At 29.4% G+C, this 23,267-nt stretch overlaps 5 protein-coding genes across 7 annotated transcripts in view; 2 read left to right on the top strand and 3 right to left on the bottom strand.

Moving 5' to 3' along the window:
* The first annotated feature begins 6 nt into the window (after nucleotides 1-6).
* Nucleotides 7-3,203, top strand: EMC10 (ER membrane protein complex subunit 10). The gene is made up of 6 exons (XM_047062167.2): nucleotides 7-198; nucleotides 258-408; nucleotides 477-682; nucleotides 744-946; nucleotides 2,858-2,954; nucleotides 3,027-3,203. The coding sequence occupies exons 1-6, from the start codon at nucleotides 130-132 to the stop codon at nucleotides 3,102-3,104; spliced, it is 804 nt and encodes a 267-aa protein (XP_046918123.2). The 5' UTR covers nucleotides 7-129; the 3' UTR covers nucleotides 3,105-3,203.
* On the top strand, nucleotides 1,193-2,820 carry LOC124498416 (gastric triacylglycerol lipase-like). Its single transcript, XM_047062163.2, has one exon. The coding sequence runs from the start codon at nucleotides 1,410-1,412 to the stop codon at nucleotides 2,763-2,765; it is 1,356 nt and encodes a 451-aa protein (XP_046918119.2). The 5' UTR covers nucleotides 1,193-1,409; the 3' UTR covers nucleotides 2,766-2,820.
* LOC124498414 (innexin inx2) lies at nucleotides 3,105-4,663 on the bottom strand. Its single transcript, XM_047062161.2, has 2 exons — nucleotides 3,859-4,663; nucleotides 3,105-3,786 (listed from the first exon to the last, which is right to left on the bottom strand). The coding sequence occupies exons 1-2, from the start codon at nucleotides 4,600-4,602 to the stop codon at nucleotides 3,241-3,243; spliced, it is 1,290 nt and encodes a 429-aa protein (XP_046918117.1). The 5' UTR covers nucleotides 4,603-4,663; the 3' UTR covers nucleotides 3,105-3,240.
* Nucleotides 4,591-7,269, bottom strand: LOC142597416 (uncharacterized). Of its 3 annotated transcripts, none has more exons than XM_075729616.1 (3): nucleotides 6,919-7,269; nucleotides 5,077-6,841; nucleotides 4,591-5,013 (listed from the first exon to the last, which is right to left on the bottom strand). In XM_075729616.1, exon 2 carries the CDS (start codon nucleotides 6,823-6,825, stop codon nucleotides 5,125-5,127), a length of 1,701 nt encoding a protein of 566 aa, XP_075585731.1. In that variant the 5' UTR covers nucleotides 6,826-6,841; nucleotides 6,919-7,269; the 3' UTR covers nucleotides 4,591-5,013; nucleotides 5,077-5,124. The 3 variants fall into 3 exon arrangements, with proteins under 3 accessions (XP_075585731.1, XP_075585733.1, XP_075585732.1); XM_075729618.1 differs by having other exon boundaries at nucleotides 5,154-6,841; nucleotides 6,919-7,046; XM_075729617.1 differs by having other exon boundaries at nucleotides 4,823-5,013; nucleotides 5,081-6,841; nucleotides 6,919-7,073.
* Nucleotides 7,270-8,953: 1,684 nt separating this feature from the next.
* The window catches only part of LOC124498408 (uncharacterized), a 38,703-nt gene continuing 24,389 nt past the window's right edge, over nucleotides 8,954-23,267 (bottom strand). Inside the window, 7 exon segments of the mRNA XM_075729603.1 lie at nucleotides 8,954-12,091; nucleotides 12,147-12,291; nucleotides 12,364-12,465; nucleotides 12,467-12,574; nucleotides 12,631-12,812; nucleotides 13,024-15,240; nucleotides 15,323-15,516. Coding sequence (XP_075585718.1) covers nucleotides 10,050-12,091; nucleotides 12,147-12,291; nucleotides 12,364-12,465; nucleotides 12,467-12,574; nucleotides 12,631-12,812; nucleotides 13,024-15,157 — 4,713 coding nt within the window. The 5' untranslated portion in view covers nucleotides 15,158-15,240; nucleotides 15,323-15,516 and the 3' untranslated portion in view covers nucleotides 8,954-10,049.

The raw sequence follows: 23,267 nt of genomic DNA, 5'->3' as shown, positions 1-23,267 counted from the left end.
TGAATTAGGGACAGACTCCGCCTATACTGAAATCATGTCCGAAAAGTTACTCATTCTTGAGATGATCGAATCATCATTGATCATAACAAGCGGAATAATTTTTTTTTTGAACTCAAAATAATCGAAAAAATGCCCCAATTGCATCATAATCATTGGATAAAATTAATGTTATTAGCATTAATTTATCTAGGTCAAACGGTAATTTCTGAATGCATAATTCATTTAATTTTAAAAGTTTTTTTTCAAATTCTGTCTAGTCATGTGATCATCAACATCATCATCATCATCAGGCCAACATAATTATCAACAATAATAATAATATTGATGATATTCAATCACAAAATATAATGAATAATAATCAAATCAACAATCTAGTCATCATTCGTTTGTATCATGCATTCAATTCAGGTAATGATAATCTGATGATGATTCTATTTCTATTTTTGATTAATTTTCATTCTCACTTTCATACATAGAACAAAATTATCAATATCGTGGTCTTTTAACCATACAGAATAATGTTCCAATCATTAAACAAGATTTAATCAATGATGAACAATTACAATTGTTACGAGAATCAGCAAAAAATGGTGACAATTATTATCTGAAAGCTGAAGCTCATCAAACATTGGTTTTCGAACATGAAAAACCATATCAGATTACTAAAACATTTATACCTGCTGTAAGTTTTTATTTTGTTTTTATTTTGCAATTTATTAATCACTTTAAATATCGATCTATAGTGTGCATTATTGGAATCATCATTAAATGATCAGCTATGGATTTCATTAGATGTAAATTCTCGATTCGTATATTTAATGGCAAATGTTCCGAATGTTTATTGTTCGTCATCATCAACATTATCAACATCATCGATTGATAATTCTTGGACATTGAAATCATTCAATACAACTGTTTTATACAGTAAAACTGTCATCTCTTCAGGGTATGTATAATCTTTTGTTTTTGTTTCTCTTAATGATAAATATTGGGGAAGAAAACAATTTTATCAATTGTTTTTCTCTCTCTCTCCATTTGCTGTCGATTATTGCCAATCAACATGTTAATAATCGAACAAATTTACTCCAATCAATGGATTGTTATCTTGTTTTCCTTATTATCTATTTTATTTAACCAGCTCGATAGATAGATTCGTTTGTTTTTTAGTTTGTTTGAATGATTCATTCGATAATAGTCATCATAGTTGTCCTTGATTACCAATTTATTTAAAGAAATAATTTTTTTTTTCGTTGATATCAATGTCCAATAATTTTATTATCATGATCATCATCATTGCCTGATTGATGGATAATACATACATATGAATATTTGGCTATAATATAAAATCTTTGTTTGACTAGTGCAATCAAGTGTCTGTGTGTGTGTGTTTATGTTTTTGATTTTTAGATATGAACAAAATTTTTAATATTTTTTTTGTCCTGCCATTTTACAAAAACAATCTGGTGAAATTTTATTTTTATTTCATTTCAATTTTCGAATTCATTCATTCATTCATAATGATGATTGCCTGGAATTATTCGATAATAGCCATTTTGCTAACCATATTACTGGCTATAACAAATGGTCAATCGATGCATGAAGATGATCCGGATCAACATCGAACACTTGTTGAATTGATTGAATCACGTGGATTTCAAGTAGAAGAACATTCTATTGAAACAAATGATGGTTACATCTTGCTTGCACATCGTATTGTATGGCCAAAAAATAGCACGATTAATTCTCAAGATTTGAAACCAGTGCTACTTCAACATGGTCTCTTTGGTGCATCATCAGATTTTTGTATTAATTCACCATTTTTACGTACGAAACGTTCACTATACGGTGATACAATGGCTTTTGCATTGATGATGACCAAACGTTATGATGTATGGTTGGGAAATTCACGTGGTAATCGTTATTCACGTCGTCATCGTACACGTTCACCAGCGAATCGTGATTTTTGGAATTTTTCCTGGGATCAGATGGCCACCGAAGATTTACCTGCAACCATTGAATATATTCGTAATGCAACAGGACGTAAAACATTAGCCTATGTTGGATATTCACAAGGAACGGCCATTATGTTTGCATTGTTGAGTCTACGTCCAGAATATGCTGATATTGTACAGCCATTCATTGCTTTAGCACCGATAACATTTGTGAAAAATATTCAATCACCAATGCGTTATTTTTCTCCAATGGAACCATTGTTAAGATTGATTGGTGGTGAATTCCTGCCATCCAATACTCTAATCGATAACTTGGTCGATAGATTTTGTGTTTATCCAGATATCCGTCCACTTTGTGCCAATTTAATTTTCCTTTTTGGTGGTTTTGATAAGAAAAATTTGAATGAAACACGTATCGGTGTCTATTTACATTTTACACCATCAACAACATCTACATGGGATATAGCTCATTGGGCTCAATCGGTGAATCGTGGTCGTTTTCAACGTTTCGATTATGGTTCATCCGCACGTAATCAACGCCATTATAATCAATCAACAGCGCCCGATATTCCATTGGAAAATATTCCAACAAGTGCTAAAATAGCTTTATATCAAGGACGTAATGATATACTATCGACTGAACCAAATGTTGAACATTTGAAGCAGATTTTCAAAAAATCTGGAGTCACATTGATTCGTGATTTTATTGTTTCGGATCCAAAATGGACACATTTAGATTTTGGTTTTGGTGAAAATGCTGGAGTTTTATTTATAAATGATATGATTGATACATTGGATAAATATGCTAAATAAATGAATTTCCTGATTGAAAAATAACCAAAATAATAATAAACTATTTCCTTATTTATATTGTCTCTTTTGTTATTTTTTTCCAAACTTTACAGACCAGAAACAAAAACCTATTTATTACGTGTTGAACAACAAAGACAGGAAAAATTACGCGGCAATAAACAGGATAATCGATCATTTTTAGCTAAATACGTAAGAATATTGAACTAATTACCATTAATGATGATCATTAATTTGTTTTTTTATTTTTTTATTTAATAACAGTGGATCTATATTGTTCCCGTAATGTTCTTTATGATATTATCATCATCAATGAATCCGGAGGCTGGTGGCCAAAGATAATCTCATATTGCGCAATTTAATCTTTGTCATATACAATATGAATAGAAAATCATGTCAAATTCCAAATAAAATTTATTATATTCAATGAAAAAACAAAAATAATTTCAATAATAATAATAATTTCAACTGATGACAATCAATGATGACCTGAGATTGAAATATTGGTCATTGGTAATAATTCTAATGATGATGATTTTGGATCGGGAAATGATTGCTGATGTTGTTGTTGCTGTTGGTCCAATATACAAACATCAACATCATCATCGCCAATTTTAATCGCGATTGATTGAGATCTTTTCTTAATAATAATACTTATTTCGGCTAATAATTGAACTAAAAATAATCGATCAACATTATTGGCAATTAGATTGAGAAAAAACCAATCAGACATTCGTAATTTAGTTAGTAGATCAATCATGGCTGGATCATTTTCACAATTAGATGATTTCATTAATAAATCACAAAGAAATTTGGAACGCATTTTTGGCCAAAATGTTTGCGCTAAACGATGTAGAAATGTAATCATAAATGCAACAAACATAATTATGATCCAGAACCAAATGAAAAGAAAAAATTTATCATTGAAAATATTCATCGGTAGCATACATAGAGAATCGAGATTTTCCCATGCACCAGAAGGACCATAGCGGCGATATTCACATTTGGTCATACGAGGAAATATCTGTTGTTCACAACAACATCATCATCAGTCAGTAAATTATTAAAATTGTAACAAAAAAAAGTACATAAATACCATATTTATAGGATTCAAATCACGATCATAATTGCTATGCCAAAATATTTGAACTGCATCAATACCATACGAGAGATATCGGCCATCGAAAATTAAATTCAATGTATACATCTGTGCGAATAGATTGGTGAAGGCAATAATTTCACAAAAATAATAGCCCCACATATAACGATCATTCGAACCGAATGATGTGACAACATAATTAGCGATACGTTTCAATTTTATATATTCCGATGATTGATTATGTTGATGATCCACTAACATATCGGCATGCGATACCAATGATCGAATACGACGGCATTCTAATTTTTTCCATAACCAATGTGGAAAATAGAACCACAATCCGCCCACAAAATAGATCATCCAAAGCCAATGATAATATTCGATAAAACTACGTTTCAATTGATGCGATTGATCTTGGACGCGGTTTAAACGAATGCCTGGAAATATTCCATTATGTCTCGTCATTGAATTTGAAGTAGATTTCTTCATTGATGTTGATGGTTCATAAACAATATATGTTGTATGTATGAGACAAAATGTATTCAAAAATTCCGATTCAATCGAAAGGGCTGATGCATCACAATTGATTAATTTACCAATCAATTGATTTGAACAAACAACAACTAAACCGGCCAACATTAAAATGGCTGTCATACGGCAAACAATACCGAATACAAGACCATCAATAGATAATGATCGTCGTTGTAGAAATGAAAATAACGCTCGAAGTTCATCAAACATTTTTCCATTTATTGTTTCACATACAAAGATGCATCTGATACTGATACACGCACACACTGTGGTTTTCGAAAAAAAGTTGTGTATTTCGAACTATCGTATATATCGAACTTGGAAAACAAAAAAAGGTGAATCAAAGAACAAAAAAAAAGATGAGATCGAACTTTTTTCGAACATTTTTCGATTTGGTTTGATGATTGAATGTCATTTATAAAACAAAAAAAGTTACAGATAAAAAAAAACCAGAAATGAATTACAATGATCAACGTTATATGTGGCATCATTTTTTCTTTGAATGAGATTATCAATCGAATTACGGCTTTGTTTGAATTTCTTACGATATCCTCTCCATATATCCTCTCATATATTCGGCATGTTTGGCTTTTCTAAGTGCATGATTCTAATCCTAATTTACTATTTAAAAAGAAAAAATGACAAATCAGTAATTTGAAAATTTTAATAAAATAAATAATTTACTTGCAGTGTGGATTTAGGTTTTTAGTTGGAAAAATGGGCAATGAGAGTTTATTTTTTGTTCTCATTCATCTCATTACCTTTATAAGAATTTCGATGCAATAACAATGCGGCCTTTGAATTTTTGGAGCGTTTTGTTGATTTTTGTTTGTGAATGGAAATTTTTATGGATTTTGAATCATTTTGATTGACTAGACCAGGAGTGGGCAAACATTTGGTAGTTGTTTGCAAAAAAAAATTGTTGTCATTAGCGGCGGCATTACAGTGGCGCTTGTTGGCTAAATTGGTTTCCGTTTCCGTAATATTTTTCCGTAATGTTTGCATCGAAACATTTATCAATTCACCATCAGGATGATTTACTGATGAATGTAATATTTGTTTTGATGATTTTCCTTGATGTTGAACGGCATATGATTGATGATTACATTGTTGTTGTTGTTGTTCATGAGATTCATTTGATTTTTTTTCAATACATTTCGATTTACTTGCAACTTTATTATGATTATCATCCTCATCGTCGGAATCTTCAATTTTGATTATTTCAGGTGGTGATTTTTTCGTTGAACCCCAAGTAGATTGATCAGTTGATGATGATCCGTTTTTATTATTTGGCTGAGGGAAATTTTCAACCAGAATCGGTAATGGAGCATGTTGAGAATTATTCGATATCACTGGCAATTGAACTTGATCACCATTTTGAACTAAAATTGGTCTAGAATTAAATAACAATACTTTTCCAGTGAATGGTTGTTTTGGTCTAATGTCGGTGGATAAAGTTGGCAAAACTTGTTCGTTTGATATTGATGATTGAGATACTGGAATTCTATTATCGTTAATCATTATTTGGCCAAAAATTGGTAGCTTATTATTGATCAATGTCGATGTTTGTTGTTGATATTGATTGTTTACAAGCATTAATTGATCAATATTCGGAATGATTGGTCTAATATATTGATTTCCAGCTATTCTCATCGCTAAAACATTAGGACTAGAGGTATCAGTTGCGTTTATTGTTGAAATTGATTTTCGAATCTGATGGCCATTACCATTACTGGTGCTTGGCATACAATTGAATGGATCACAATTGATAACTAATTGTTCAACATTTTTTGTTGAATCTTTTTTTTCAATAATCAAAGATTCACTTGACGATGATTCACTTGTTGTTGATGATATATCACTGTCTGATTCATCATCATCATCAGATATTATGGTCAAAGTTCTTGGTTTATTCATTGAAAAGGCACATGATTTCTTTTTGGCTAATCGAGATAATTTTTCGATATTTTTGTGCAATTTTCTATTTACATTAATTTTTGATTTTGTCATTGCAGCTGGAAGAGCCATCTGTTGATCAACATTCAAATGTTTGGCATTATTAGTGATATTGAATGTTGTTGTAATGGATTTTTTTAAATTTTTCCATGTCATGAATTTGTTGGGAAAATCATTCATTTTAGATTGAACATCATTTTTTTCGACAATTTTTCGGAACACTATTTTCATATTTTGATTGATCCATTCATTATCTTTTTGAATTTGTTCACATTCTTTTTGATTCAACAACATTAATTGGACTAGATTATCATAAAAATATAGTAATTGAAGCAATTCCAAGTTTATATGCTGTTCATTCGAAGATTTGACAATATTTTGGCCACTAGTTTCCGGTAGTGATGATGATGATGATGAAATCACATGTTTTTTACTAGGAATCGGTGTTTTGTCATAAAATTTTTTTCGTCTAGCCATCTTGTATTGTTTTTATCTATCGATAGATTTATTTGACCGGAATAAACATCAAAAAAAATGACTTATTGAAACAAAACAAAAAAAAACTATTACCTTGTTATATCACAAAAACAAAATGGCTGATAAAACTGGTTAGTCGTTTCTTACAAGAAAAAAAAATCAATTCACACACACACACACACACACACATAAATACAGTAAATAGAAAACTAAAAAAAAAAGTTTATATGATCTCTGTGAATGGAACCGATTTTTTTTCTCGTTAAATTGTTTTATTTTTTTATTATTTATTATTCAGAGTAAAAAAAAAATTCATACACAAAATGAACTATGACTAACATGAACGAAAAAAAAAATGCTCAAATGAATATTTTTCACTCAATTTTCGAGATCAATTCAAAATACGCATGTTCAGTGGCCGTGTTTTTGATTTTCTATTTTCTATTTTTTTTTTTATAGGAAGACCATGCTCAATATATTAATTCGAAATGCAACTGCGTGCTGAAATGAAGAAAATGTAAAAAATTCGATTGTGCTGCCATTATATATGTATTTTTTTTTAAATATTTATTTATCTATCTATCTATCTATCTATTATTATATTATATTATATTATATATATCTCTTTAAGAGGCTAACGTTTGTGTGTAACTGCAACTTTTACACTCGCCAAGTGCTTGCACTGTGTACTAGCACTGTGTATTAACTTGGCATTTAATGCGGCGAAGCTGAGCCGGCCATTCCTGCTTATTTTCAGTACAAACATAACTATTTAGTATGAGCTACTCAGTGTGTGTTGTGTGTGTGTGTCTGAGCATGCGGGAAAACTTTTGAATGCCGCTGAACAGTTCGTCCAGCTCAGAAGTAGAAGTCACTTCTGTGGTATGTAGCTTTGACAAAGCTTTTTTTCATTGTTCTAGCTCAGCACACGTTGCTGCAGCTTTTGCATTCAATAGATGGTGCAGTCATTCAATAGAACATAGAAAGAGTTCGAATTCGAATTTTAGATGGTGACACACGTGATTTTCATTTTGTGTGCATGTATGAATATGTGATGAGTATATGATGATATTGAAAAGTGTGTATTGTTTTTATCAATTCTAATCTAATCTAATCACCATTCATTTTATATTCCGAAATCGAATTTGAATTCGAATAATTTTCATTTCATTTTTTGTTCATGTTTGTTCACCATAATCATCATTAATTTTTTTAGTGTTTTCGTTTAAGAAAAAATAAAGAAAAGAAAATGCTAAACGAACAAGAAATTGTTTGTTCACCATCATCATTCATTTTTTTAGTGTTTTCGTTTGAAGAAAAAATAAAGAAAAGAAAATGCTAAACGAACAAGAAAGAGCAAAATTCGTGATAATGAAAATAAATATATAATCGGTATGTGTAGATCAATACAGAATTTTTTTTCTGATTAATTTTGTTTTTTTTTCTAGCATTACAAAAAGACATGAAAATCGTTGGTTACCGTTGTGATTGGCCAGAATGTGAATTTCTTACCTGCCGTAAATATGTTATGGTCAATCATATAAATGGAAAACATACCAATCAAAGGCCTTATTCATGTGACATGCGTAATTTTACATTTGTCAAACGTTATTTTCTCAAAGCCCATATGTATAAAGTACATAAACGGCGAATGAGTTTAGATGACCGAAAAGATCAACATGACATGTGTTGTACAGCGGAAAGGGCGAAGGCAGCGCGAGGCCTTGTGCGGTGCACAGTCTGCACAGGCGCCTCGGCCGGCCCTGGGTACAATACACAAGTCATGGCTGACCCTGCGGTACCAAACCGAAAGCCGGAAGCAAAACGCCGTGCATAGAAATCCACCGTCAGGCACGAAGCGTTAAAATTGACACCTTTGGCTGGATGCCAAGCAGGGGGCGGCGCCGCCGTCCCCTCCTGCGGGTATCCAGTTATATTGACCGTCAAGGATTTATACCTTTGACTGGATGCCAAGTAGGGGGGCGGCGCAGCCGTCCCCACCTGCGGGTATCCAGCTTTATTGACCGTCAAGGATAGACAGCCCCGCAGGGCCAGCCTGGGCAGGCGCGAAGCGCCTGTACCGGGCTGGTAACAATTGATGCTCAAATTGATAAGAAAAAAAATCATAATTTTTCGAAATGATGATTTATTTTAATAATAAAATGATTTCGATGCTGCCAATGATCAATTTGCAATGGTAATGTATTATTATCATAAATTTTTTTTTTTTGTTCAAATTTTATTCATGTCATTCAATTTTCAGTTTAAATTGATTTTGTTTTTGTTTCGTGAGTGTGTGTGTGTGTGTGTGTGTGAATATTTACATTTACAAAGATTTGATTTATTGTTTAATTTTTGTGTGTGTTCAATAATTCATGTTTTGTTTTTTGTTTTTGTATTTTTTTGAATTATTATTTGATGAGCGCCAAATTATTTCAATTCAATCATAATGTTCGCTAGATGGCGCCAGGTGGATCGTGTTAATTGTTTTTTTTTTAAATTTAAATTTTTGTGTTTTATCGATTTGAGATAATGATGATGATTTTAAATGATGATGATGATGATGATGGATAAATTGGTGAATGAATGAATGAATGAAGAGCGAAAAAAAAATTCACAAATAGAAATAGAAAACATGGACATAATAAAATAATAATAATAATTGAATGAATTGAATGATAATCAAGAATTTTTTTTTTGTTCGATGATTATTGAATGAAAAAAAACGTGATGAAAAAAAAATTTTTTTTTTTGTTTCAAAAAAAAGCAATCAACAACAACAACAACAACAACAGTGTAACAACAACAAAAATAATATATTTTTTTTCTCGTATAAACAACAACAACAACAAGATGAATTTTTTTTTCAGCGCATGTGTGTCAATAATTAAATCATCAATAATCGATTATTAATCACCGGGATTGATGGATGAATGAATGGATGGATGGATAGATCGATCGATCGATCGATCGATCGATGAATGAATGAATGATGATGTAACAAGATAGAAAAAAAATCAGTTTAGCCAACGAAAGTATTGCCAAAAATTATATGAAATGAAAAAAAACGAAAATTTTTGAAAGGAAAAAAATTTTGTTCATCATCAAAATCTTGCATTCAGTAATTTGAGATAATAAATAGATGTGACATTTAAGTATCATTATTATGATTATTGATGAGATCAATGATTTAGGTGTATGAGTTCGTTAGTTTTTAAATTATTTTACCATGTTCCAGTTGTCCAACATTCTTGTTGTTGTTGTTGCTGCTGCTGTTGTTGACCATTGTTAAATGATGTACGATGATGATGATGATGACCAAACGTTGTTGACATCATCATCATTTGATTCGATTGATTAGGATGATCAACTTGATGATAACCACCACCGGTACCGTTATTACTTGCTGTAAATTCATTATAAGAAGGTATTAAAAGCTGATCATAATTATTATCGATTGGTTGTGAATGTTGTTGTTGATCAAAACCAAAATATTGTTGTTGCTGCTGCTGCTGTGGCTGATGTTGTATGGTTGTTGTTGTCGATGGTGTTGGTTGTTTCATCGATCCATGATGATACATGTTGGTTTTTTCGTATAAACCAACATCATCATTATGATCATTTTTCATTTCCCAATCACAATAATCAATCGTTGTTGGATTGCCATTAATAAATGTATCAGCAAAATTGGTTGGATAATGTTGTTGTTGTTGTTGTTGTTGTGAAATATTTTTATTATAGCCAGTAGTAATGTCTGGAGATTGTTGATTTACATTGATCAATGCTGTCGTTGTCGTGGCCGATGTTGTTGGAAAAATCATTGGAATTGATGAATTATTATTATTACCTGGTGAATGTGATAATGATGATGGTGATGGTGATGGTGTATGCAGGAAAAATGATGAATTATTTGCTAATGAATTTGGTGTATTATTCAATAAATTCCGTTGATTATTGCTATTTATTGTTGGTGGTGTCGCTGTTGTCGTTGTCGATGATGTTGAAACACGAATTGGTTGTTGCATTTGTAGATCATTGGATAATGGCCATTGACCATTACCATTATTATATGATGATGATGATGATGATGATGAACCATTTGATGATATTGATGATGATGAACCATTTGATGATATTGATGATGGTGGACTAAGAAATTCATCCGTTATAATTATCGATGAATTATGATGTGTATGATGTTGATGGCCATTGGTCAATGTTAAGGCTGTATTATTATTATTGCTACAATATGATGATTGTTGTTGCTGATCAATTGTTGGATAATTATTATAACAATCAGTAGAATTGGTCATTGGTACATTATTATTATTATTATTAACCACAAGGGTTGAAGGACGGCGATGATGATTATGATGACAATTATTATTATTGCTATTAATTAATGGTGGTGTCAATAATGGATCAATAATCGATGATGATTGTTGTCTTGTAGTTGTCGATAACATTGATGGATATGAATTATTATTATCAATATGATTCATTTGTGGATAACTGTTGTAATTATTATTATCATTATTATTAATAACCATTGAATCATCAATAGGTTTATTATCAAATTGATGATGATGATTATTATTTACAATTGTCGTCGATTGTTGTTGATAATTATTATAAACATTATTATTATATGCGTAGATATTATCAGAATAATCATGATAAGATGAAGATTTATATGGTTGTTGTTGTTGTTGTTGTTGTTTATTATAACAAATATTTTGAACATCATTTACTGATGGTAATGGACATTGTCCATTATAAGGAATTTGCGGCTGTTGTTGCTGTTGTTGTTGATCATAAATCATATCATTATTATATACGTTATTGATCATTGTAGATTGTGGATCGATTTTAAATTTTTTATTATTATTATTAACCAATAAGCCTAATGAATCATTGAATGAATCATGATTTTGATGATCACGTTTATTATTGCTACTGCTATTGTTGATGATAATGGCTGCATTAGAATCATCATATGATGATGAACAATCATCATTATGAATATCAGTGTCATGTTGATCTTTTCGGTCATCTAAACTCATTCGCCGTTTATGTACTTTATACATATGGGCTTTGAGAAAATAACGTTTGACAAATGTAAAATTACACATGTCACATGAATAAGGCCTTTGATTAGTGTGTTTTCCATTTATATGATTGACCATAACATATTTACGGCAGGTAAGAAATTCACATTCTGGCCAATCACAACGGTAACCAACGATTTTCATGTCTTTTTGTAATGCTAGAAAAAAAACAAAATTAATCAGAAAAAAAATTCTGTATTGATCTACACATACCGATTATATATTTATTTTCATTATCACGAATTTTGGCAACATCATCGCTTTGAAATTCTTGAAATAGATTCTGTTTGCCAATATAATTTTTTGAATTGTTTGCTTTACGTTTTTTATTGCTATTATTGCTATTGCTGCTGTTGTTGTTGTTGTTATTGTTGATGTTATTGTTGTTGTTGTTGTTGTTGATATTATTATTATTGTTGTTGTTGATAATGTTTTCGAAACCATAACCAACACTATTTGTACTTGTATTTGAACCATTATCATCATCATCATCATCATCATCATTTAATAATAATGCTTCTTCAAGACATTCCAAATGAAACATGATCATTATCATTTTCTTCATATAATGATGATGATAATGTATCACAACCATTCATTTGATGATTACTAGCCGATTGTTGTGAATTATTATCAGATTTTGATAACAATGAGGATGATGAAGATGATGAAGATGATGATGATGATGATGAGATTCCATACTACTACTATTATTGTATTCATTATTTGGACAATTTGAAAATGTAAAACAATTTGCAGAATTTCCATTAAATGTCGTTGTTGTTGTTGCCGTTGTTGAATAATTATCGATAATTGATTGATGATCAATTGTTTCATTTGCATTGATCATAATTGGATTAAGATGATGATTATTTTCATCTAAATAAAATCGAAAAAAAAAATTAATTAAATTAAAATCTGTTGTAGTAATGAAATTACTTAACAATTATGTTTGTACAATATTTATAAGAGTAGCATTATTCAGCTACGATTAACATTATTTTATTATTAAATATTGTTCATTATTCATTCGATTGATTCTTACTACAACAAAATCTGTGAATTATTTTTTCATTTTTAAATCACTTACCTGTCGATGACAATAAGCACGATTCACTTGGTGTGCTGGATGAAGAGTGTTTATCACCATCATCTTCATCATTTTGGTCACAATCATCATCGTTATCATCCAGTAAACTTGTCGATTTCGGCATAGAAATTGAATTTACAACAACATCATCTTCATTATTTACTGCTGTAGTATCAATAAACAATGAATCTAGATCCAGATCTACTTGTAGATTTACTGTCGTTGTTGTTGTTGTCGGTGGTTCATGTTGTTGTTGAATGGTTGATGAATTGAATTGATTTGGATCAGATGATGATTGATCAACACCATTGATTGGTTGTTGTTGTTGATTATTTGTATTTGATTCAACAATTAATGATGAAGAATCGTTATCATCATCATCATGTTGTTGGCAATTGCTTTTATTATTATTACGATCAACATGATTATTGAGATCAACTGTATTACTCGGAATCAATGATGGTGATTGATGATTATCAACAATATTTTCACTAACATCATCATCATCATTATCATTATCATCATTGATGGTGACAATATCCATTTGATTGATAGATGAATTTTTTGTAGTTTTCTGTTGTTTCAATTCTGAATCAACCGTACCAGTAATAGCACTAGTACCACTAGTACTACTACCGCTACCACCATTCAATAGATCAAGTAATTGACTTCCGCTGCTGCTGATAGATTTTTTTCCAATTGTTTTTTTATTACCATTATTATCGGAATTTGAATCAATTCGACATAATGCTGTCAATAATGTTGGTGAATTGCATGAAATTGAATTTGTTGTTGTTGTTGCTGTTGCTGTTGTTGTAGTCGATGTCGTTGAGCTAATTGTTGTTGACAATGACGTACTATTGTGGAATTTGGTTGTAGTTGAAGAATTATTTTTATTGATCGATGATGTTGCAAGTGGACTTTGATGAGAATTCGATGACGCAGATGATGATGTGGATGCTGTCGATAATGATGATGATGAACGATGACGAGATGTAGATGATGTGGATGATGTTGATGAAATTGAACTTGTCACTGTTGACACAGTTGTCGTCGAAGATGTTGCTGAATTGCCGGTGGTAACTAATTTCTTAACAGTTGGCGCTTCAGGATGTTGTGATCGAATATGACCAAACATACGTTCAACACGTGCATTCATATAACCACAAGTGTTCCAATCACAACGATAACCAATCAATGATTTACGATCACCTTTACTACGTATGGCAATCATATATGTACTATTATTATATGATTCAAATGTCACTTCACCCAATTGACAAACACGTGCCAATTCATCACGACTAAGATGACTTTTCTTTTTTCTACGTATCGTATCTGCTGTTGTCATTATTGGACCATTCTGTTGTTGAGCATTTTGTTGTTGGCTATCATTGGAATTTTCATTTAAATTTAGATTCAGATGGTTACCATTCATCAATGATTTATTATTTGTTGAGATCTTCAACATTGATGATGATGATGATGCAGAAGATGGTGTTGACGAAGACATTATTAATGGTGGTGGTGTAATTGATTTACCAACTGCACCACTACTAATAGAATTATTATTATTCATTGTCATTTGATTGATTCGTATATTCGCAGATTGAGGTAGTGGTGATGATAAATGATGATGTCGATGATGAGATTGATTCAATGATGATGAGAATAATTGATTCTGTTGAATCAATTTTAATGTTGATGAATTATTATTCGTATTATGGCAACGTTTCACTTTACCATTACTATTATTATTATACATTAATTCTGTTTGTTGTTGTTGTTGTTGTTGATTATAGAATTGTCTATTATTATTATTATTATTATTATTATTATGGTGATGATGATTGTTAGTCATAAATTCTGATAAAGAATTATTAATATTTGATTGCTGTTGTTGTTGTTGTTGTTGTTGTTGTGTTGTAGGCATTGTTTGATGAAAATGCGATCCAATAGAATCAATCGTTGTTGCTGTTGTTGATGAATTTGGTTGAACATTTTGATGTTGATAATTTGTATGTTGAATATTTGCAGAATAATGATGATGATGATGATGATTAGAATGATAATGATGATTATTGTTGTTGTTGTGAATTCTTTGTGGCAAACATTGATCTAAATCAATCATCATTGATGAAATTCAATCACATTTGGGTGACATTTACACATTTGAGTAGTAGTAAATATATTTCGATGATGATTTTTTTTTTCTCACTAAATTATGCAAATAAAATGAACAACAGAGAGAGATCATATTAATTGATTGTGCATAAAAGAAATTTTTTTTTTTGCTTACCATTTGAAATGTAGACAATCAACTTGAACAATTGATTGATTGATTGATTGATTGATTGAAAATGATGATGAAAGTTTTTGTTTCACTATGGTTTCGCAATTCAATGACAACAAAAAAAATTTTTTTTTTTACGATTTTTTTCGGGTTAATTTTTTTGTTTGTTTGTTTGCATCAGGTTCAATTACGAAATATATCTGTATATATATATGAAAAAAGAAGCAAGAAAAAACATATGAGAAAATGAATTCATTGTTTTCACACACACACACACACATTTCATTTCGTTTTTTTTATTTGCAAATCATCCAAAATCAAAACTGTAATCAAATTGTCGATTGAATATAATCGTCATCGTTTTTTTTTTTAAATTTTTAATTGATGCGAAAATGAAAAAAAAATCATGAAATGAAATTAAAAGAGAAATAAAAATAAAAATAAATAAATTATGAAAAACCATTCAATCAATTTTTAGCCAGAGGCATTTTAACTCAATTTTAATGTGAAAATTTGATTTAATGTGAAATTGACTCACTGACAATTGTGTGTATGTGCAACCAATTGGATCATAATCATCATAATAATTGATCGATAGAAGAAGAGAGAGAAAAAAAAATTTCGACATTTTATTCAGCAAATAAAAAACGAATCTCAAATCAAATGAAATATTTATGGACGAATGAAAAAAAAAATTATCATCAACATCAGTATTGTTTTTTTGTTGTTGTTGTTGTTGTTGTTGCTGTTGTGTTTACATTTCAAATCTCTACAGATTATAATAGTCAAAATGATGAAAACAACAACAACAACATTACATTACATTCATGAATTTCGCCATTATGAATTATGAATTTCAAATTTTTTTTTCTTTATCCATTTCATTTCATTTCAGCTGTTTCTGTTGTTGTTGTTGTTGTTGTTGTCATAATTCCAAAATGAATAATGAATCAATACAATAAATTAAAAACTCTTATTTCATTTGAAATGAAGGGAAAAGAAAGAAAAAAATTTCAAATTCATGTCTATGCTATGTTTTCCGCGGAAACAGCATCAACAGCAGCAGCATCAGCAGCAAAAAAACCAAATTCCCAATTGAATTACAATTTTCCAAATAAAACTGAAAAACAGATTTAAAGCTTTTCATCATTCATTCATTCATTCATTTTCCAGGAAAATGGGAAGGAAAAATTTTTCCATTTCATGTGTATACAAAAAAATAAAACATTTTTCAAAATTTTTTCCAATGTAAAAAACAAAAATTGAATTATAATCGAAATGATGATGATGATGATGCACTAGCAAAAATCCATTCTCATCATTTTTTTTGCGCTCTCTCTCTCTCTCTCTCTCTCAATCGATCGATCGATCGATTCGTTGTTGTTGTTGTTTATTCTACATAATAACCATTTATAATATTCATCATCATCATTGAAAATGGTAAAAAAAAACAATAGGAAAAAAAATTCAATTTTATCATCATTGAATTGAATTGAATTGAATTTACAATTTTTTTTTTTTTCGTTTCGTTTGTTCGTTTTCCACATTTGCACATTTATAATTGAATTTCAAACTCACAAACACACAGACACACACACATGGAGAGAAAATTATCATAAATAGAATATAAATATATAAACAGGAAAAGGAAAGAATGAAAAAAACGAGAGAAAAAAAACTGATTGAGAATTGAATAGTGATGATGATGATAATAATAAAAAAATGATGATCAAAACATCAAACAATTGATGATGAAACGAAACGAGAAATAAATAAATAAATTGTTCTAGTGAAGCGTTTTGTGTGTCTGTCTGTGTGTGTGTGCATAAGGTTTTTTTTCCTGCTATTCTCACATTGAATGATGCTTGAATTGAATTGAATATATATATATAGTCGTGAACAATTTACAAATAATAATAATAACAAAAAAAATGATGATGATGATTCCTTTATGGTAATGATGAAGAAAAGAATGAATGAATCACATGAATATTTGATTTGATTTTCAAGCTTTATTGATGTTGTTCAAAAAAAAAAAATGAACGAACGATAAAAAAAATAATGTTTTTCGTCTCTCTCAAGTTTGAAATTGTTATCATCATCATCATCATCATCATCGTAAACATGAATATTGAATCAAAACACAGAGGAAGGAGAGAACCAGAAAATTTTTTTCAACAACAACAACAACAAAAAAAATGTGACAATCTGATTTTCATATATGAATATGAAAAAATAGAAATAAACAAATTATTTTTTTTTTCTGCGAACGCTTTTTTTTTGTTTCATTTTTCAAGTTTTGTTTGTTTGTTTGTTTTTTTTTCTCGTTCAATTTTTTCTCCAATAACAACACATTTGAATCGATGGTTCCAGAGTATGTGAATATGTGACCAACCTGGTCAAGATGAAGAAAAAAAAACTATAGTGGGCGAGAAAAAATAAAAATGAGAACAAACAATATTGTTCAAATGTTACGTCATATATGTAAGGAGAAAAAATTATTTTTGCTGAATATAATGGAAAAATAGAATTGAAAATTGAAAATGGGACAACAACAACAACAACAACAAAAAAAATTTCAATTTCACATTTTTTTTCCATGAAAATCAACAAACAGACAAACAAATTCCACAAATAATGTTTCAATAAACAAACAAACAAACAAACAAACAAAACGAAAAATTTTACTTTGCTTGTTTCTAATATGCACACGCACACGCACAACACAAGAGAGAGAGAGAGAAACTTGAATTTTTTTTCTCTGACTTGAACATCAACAACAACAACAACAACAAACAGTTTGACAAACAAACAAACAAAAAAAGCTATTTTTAAAACAGTAGTGGAAAAAAAATATACACACACACACACAGTTTTCTCTATCTCTCTCTCTAGTTATTTTTTTTCATTTTCATTCAATCAACATTTTTTTTTGTTGTAATTTAGCATTTTTTGTTTTCTATTAAAAATATCCAATTTTTTTTTCATTTCGTTTGAATGAAGAATTTTTTTTTCTTGTTTTATCAAAGTTTTGCCATACATTTTCAAGATGATTATTGTTGTTGTTGTTGTTATCATCATCATGTTCATGTTAAGTGCAGCAGCAGCAGCAGCAGCAACGAAAACAAGAAAACAAATTTTGGTTTGAAAATGGAAAACAAAATAAGTATAAAAAACCAATGAACAAAAAAAAAAGAACATAAGCAGGCAGAGAGACAGAGAAAGAAAAAAAAGTTAATTAATCTCTCTATACATGTTTTTCTTGTTCAATTCAAACACACATAAACATTGCTTAGCTTTCGTATGTCGAGAGAGAGAGAGAGAGAGAGAGAGAAACATGAAATAATTATGATTTAATTATTTTGGGAGAAAAAATAGAATTTCAGAGAGAGAGAAGCGGAATCTTGTGATATTTGATAATAATAATTTTTTTTTTATAATTATCGATAAATAAATATATAGTAATGGAAATTCTGTATTTATAATTTCTAATTCCTCATAATTGTGTGTGTGTGTGTGTGTGTGGGTGTATGAATAATCTTTAAAAGAATTTCAGAATCAGAATTAGAATCAAATATGTGGAGGATGATGATGATGATCATGATATTAAAAAAAAAACAGAAGAGAGAAATGTATTATTCAATTATAATTCTGTTTCGTTTTTTTTTTATTTCCAGAATTTTGCTCACCATGATGACAGTGATGTAAAATGTAATTAATTTAGATAGAGATTCGTTTTGTTTTGTTTTTTTTTGTTTTTTGCTTTATTAGAATTGAAAAAGAAAGTAGCAGAATAAAAATGCAATTTTCAACAACAACAACAACAATAATGATATCACATGATGACAATCTTTAAACAACAATAATTCACCAAATGGACCAGAAAATCAGAAAATTTTAAATTTTTTTCACAATTAAAAAATATCAGCCATTTTGTTTTCACCACACACACACACACACTATCAAATTGTAATCAAATCAACGTTGTCATTATTGTAATCATCATCATAATCATTAGGAAAAAAAATGACTAAAAATTGAAAATAAAACTACTAAACGTTTGTGAACGATAATGATAACGTTTTCTAAGACATTTCACATTTTAGACTGGAAAAATTTTATTTATTTTCATTTCATTTTGTTGTTGTTGTTCCATGTTTATTCACATTTTCAATGAATCAAAAAAGAAGAAAAAAAAAACAGTAACTAGAGCATGGTAAGATATGATATGATAAATTTAGATTTTTTTTTCATTTTGCTTCACTTATCGTACACACTCAAGATATCAATTTGAGAAAAAATTTTTTTTTTTCTTGAATGAAAATTATTCTTATTATATTACCAAAACGACAACAACAACAACAACAACAACAACAATTTGATCAATCACCAGTCCCCATTGATTGATCAAATTGTTGCACTAGGCAAAAAAAAGAAAGAAAAATGAATGTGAATACATTTGAAACTAATCATCATCATCAACATGTTTATTTTGTCGTCGTCGTCGTCGTTGTTGTAATTATAAATCTGTGGAATTTTACCACTAAAAAAAATCAAAAAAAAATCAAAATCAAAATCAACGTCGTTGTTTATATGTTGAATAAAAATTGTCCGTGTTTGCAAGCTTAGCTTAAAATGAATGAAACTTATAGTATTCAATCAATCAATCAATTACCAATAATCAAAATAGATCAATAATTTGATTATGTGTGAGAAAAACGGCAAAAAAAAAATTGAAACAAACTTGAAAAATTGAAAATCTAAAAATTGCACATGACCATAATTGAATTGAAATACGTTGAAAACGATGAAAAAAAAAGAAAGCCAACCAATTGCTTCAGGGTCCATTGGAAATGTATAAAAATAAAATTTTTTCTCTCCCTCTCTCGTAACGAACAAAAAAAAAAAACAAAAATGACCAACCAGAAGTAGAGAGTCTGCCGAATTCGTGGACAGATTGTCCGAAAAAATGAAATGAAATTTTTCGTTCGTTCGTTTGTTTGTACAAAAGTCTAATTTTGTCTGAATTTTTTTTTTTTTTTTTGGTTTGTTTATTTATTTTCACAGGGCCATATATTTAAGCTGTATTTATTGCAATTTTTCAACAACAACCAGCCAAAAAAAAAATTATCATTGTAATGAAACGAAAATGCTGATGAATGAATGAATGAATGAAGAAAAATTTTAGATAAAAAAAATGTCTTTTACACAACTACCGTTATGTGTGTATATTGTAATGGATTTTTGTTTTTTTCATTTTTATTTTTATTTTTAATTTCTTTCTCTCTCTCTCTCTCTCTCTCTCTCTCTCTCTCTCTCTCTCTCTCTCTCTCTCTCTCTCTCTCTCTCTCTCTCTCTCTCTCTCTCTCTCTCTCTCTCTATCTATTTGTGTAAAAAATGCGAACCAGAAAAAGCATTTTTCAAATAACTCTATGTTTTCTTGTTGTATATATGTGCCTCCCACGCAAATCTTCATCATCATCATCATCATCATCATAATCTCTCAGGATCATCAAATTTTGCCAACATTTTTCTTCATTTTTTTTGTTGATTTTCTCCTCACACTGCTGTGTGTGCTTTGTGTTTGATGAAAATGGTTATTTTTTGCATTTTAGAAATGACGATGATGATGATGATTTAATGAATTAATAAAATGCCAGAAAAAAAATTCTTTGTATTTTCAACAAACAAAACAAACAAGGAAATGTCAGCTCTTGGTTTGTTGTTGTCGTCGTCGTTGTCGGCGGTGTGTTCATTCAAATCATGATTTTTGATCTATTTTTGAGAATCAAATAAAAACAAAAATATTCTGATGCGAAAGATACACACACACATGTTCATGATACAGAGAAAACAGAAGAATTTTTTTTCCTTCGGATTTTAAATCTTTCGGTTATTTATTACCATATATTATTATCCGGATAAAGAAATGATGCGAAAAACATCCAAATAAATATTGGATTTGTCCGATTGAATTTTTACGTTTGTTTGTTTGTTTGTTGTTGTTGTTGTTTTTGTTCTATTGCTTTTTTCACCATAATAACACATTGCTGTCTAATGGCAAAGAGTCAAATTTTTTTTTATCATTTTTTTTCTCTCTCTCTCTCTCTTTAACACACTTATAGCTCAAGATCTAAATCAGATACGACCTAAAATGAAATGGATTTTTTTTTTGATATTTCTTTTTTCTTTTTTTTTTTACTTCAACAAGTACACAACGGAAATTGTTTGTGTATGTGTGATAAACACACACACACACACACACTTACACACTGAAAAATTCCAAGGAAAAAATAAATGAATGAACGGATGAATCAAATGATGATGATGATGATGATAATGAGTACAAGCTGATTAGATAAGATGTAAAATTCTTTTTTTTCTCTCTCTCTCTAGCTCTAGCTCTCGTTGATAATGATGATATTATAGTTTGTTTTTTTCTCTAACGACAATCGTCGTTTCTACTTGAGATTTAAAATGTTTTTTTTTTTTTTTTTTGGATTCAAGAATTGTCAACCAAAAAAAACCACCTGCAGCTCTATTTCTGGTTTCTTCATACAAAACTTACACATTTTTTCTGTTGTTGTTGTTGTTGTTGTTATTGTTGCAAATGGTTTCAAGTTGGTATTAATGTTGAATTTCTGGTCATTGATATTCAGTAAGATTCAATTTTTAAAAACGAACGAAAAAAAAACAATCGAAATAGGCACAGACACACGTAAATTGTTCATTGTCGATGTTTTTGTTGTTGTTGTTGTTGTTTATAACCGGCACACACATGTTGAATAAATGATGAAAAAAAAGAGGATGATCAACACCATCGATTAACACTGATGCTGCTGCTGTTACTAATAATAATGATCTTAAATGATGATGATGATGATGTTGATTTTTGTCATTATCAAAACGATTAAATTTGCATAATTATGCTGCTGATGATGATGGTTTAAATTGTAACAAAAAATCCCGTTATATTTAATCGATTCGACATTACAATATCAAACACATTTCAGCACATACATACACACACAAATCGATAATGTAATTGAATATTTGAAAATGAATTCAAACAATCAATCAATCAATCAAAAAAAAAAAAAAAATGGTGATAAGAAAAAAAATGTGAAGAAATAGAGAAAATAATCAAACACAAAACAAATTATTACAACACATAAAACAGAAATGAAATCCATTTTTTTTCTTACTCTTTTTCTCAGAATCTCAATTTCACATCAATCAAATCGAAAAAAAATCAATTTTTTTTTCTCTCTCATTTCATCGATAAAATCATTTTCAATTCAATCAATCAAAGCAACAAAAAAAAATGATTCGATTTCATCGTAATGTGTGTGTGTATGTGTGTTTGTGTTCTTATTATCAGCGGTGAAAAAAAAATGTACATTATTCATTCATTCAATTCATTTATCAAGTACAGATGTACAGTTCACCCAAATAGTGGAAATTGAATGGATGGAAATTTTTTTTCTTTTTTTTTTTTTTTGATTTTCATTCATTTTCCTCATTTCATTCACAAACAAACACACACACCAAAACACTTAATAGTTTTGTCACTTGTAATATGTGATTTTTAATGATAATGATAATATATAAAATAAAATATATATAACACACGCACACTAACAACAACAACAACAACAACAACAACAAACTTACAAATTACATGCGCAAAAGGAAATTGAACAAAAAAAAATGGAAAATATTTTCTTCTCCAATCAGTTTTGTCATTTTATTATTTATATTCGCATTTTTTTTTTTTTTTTTTTTTTTTTTGCCATCCAACCAAAATTCAATTCTGCCACTACTACTAATACTTTGTGTGGTCGTAAATCACGAAATTTTTTTTTTATTTTTTTTTTAATTTTTTTCCTTGGAATAATAATAGGATATAGGATGGAGAATAAAAATATGTCGATGAAAAGCCAAAGAAATA

The sequence above is a fragment of the Dermatophagoides farinae genome, chromosome 3 (genome assembly GCF_024713945.1).
Source record: "Dermatophagoides farinae isolate YC_2012a chromosome 3, ASM2471394v1, whole genome shotgun sequence".
Classification (NCBI taxonomy): Eukaryota; Metazoa; Arthropoda; class Arachnida; order Sarcoptiformes; family Pyroglyphidae; genus Dermatophagoides; species Dermatophagoides farinae.
The sequence above is the reverse complement of the archived record's forward strand: the minus strand, read 5'-3'. Positions and strand labels throughout refer to the sequence as shown.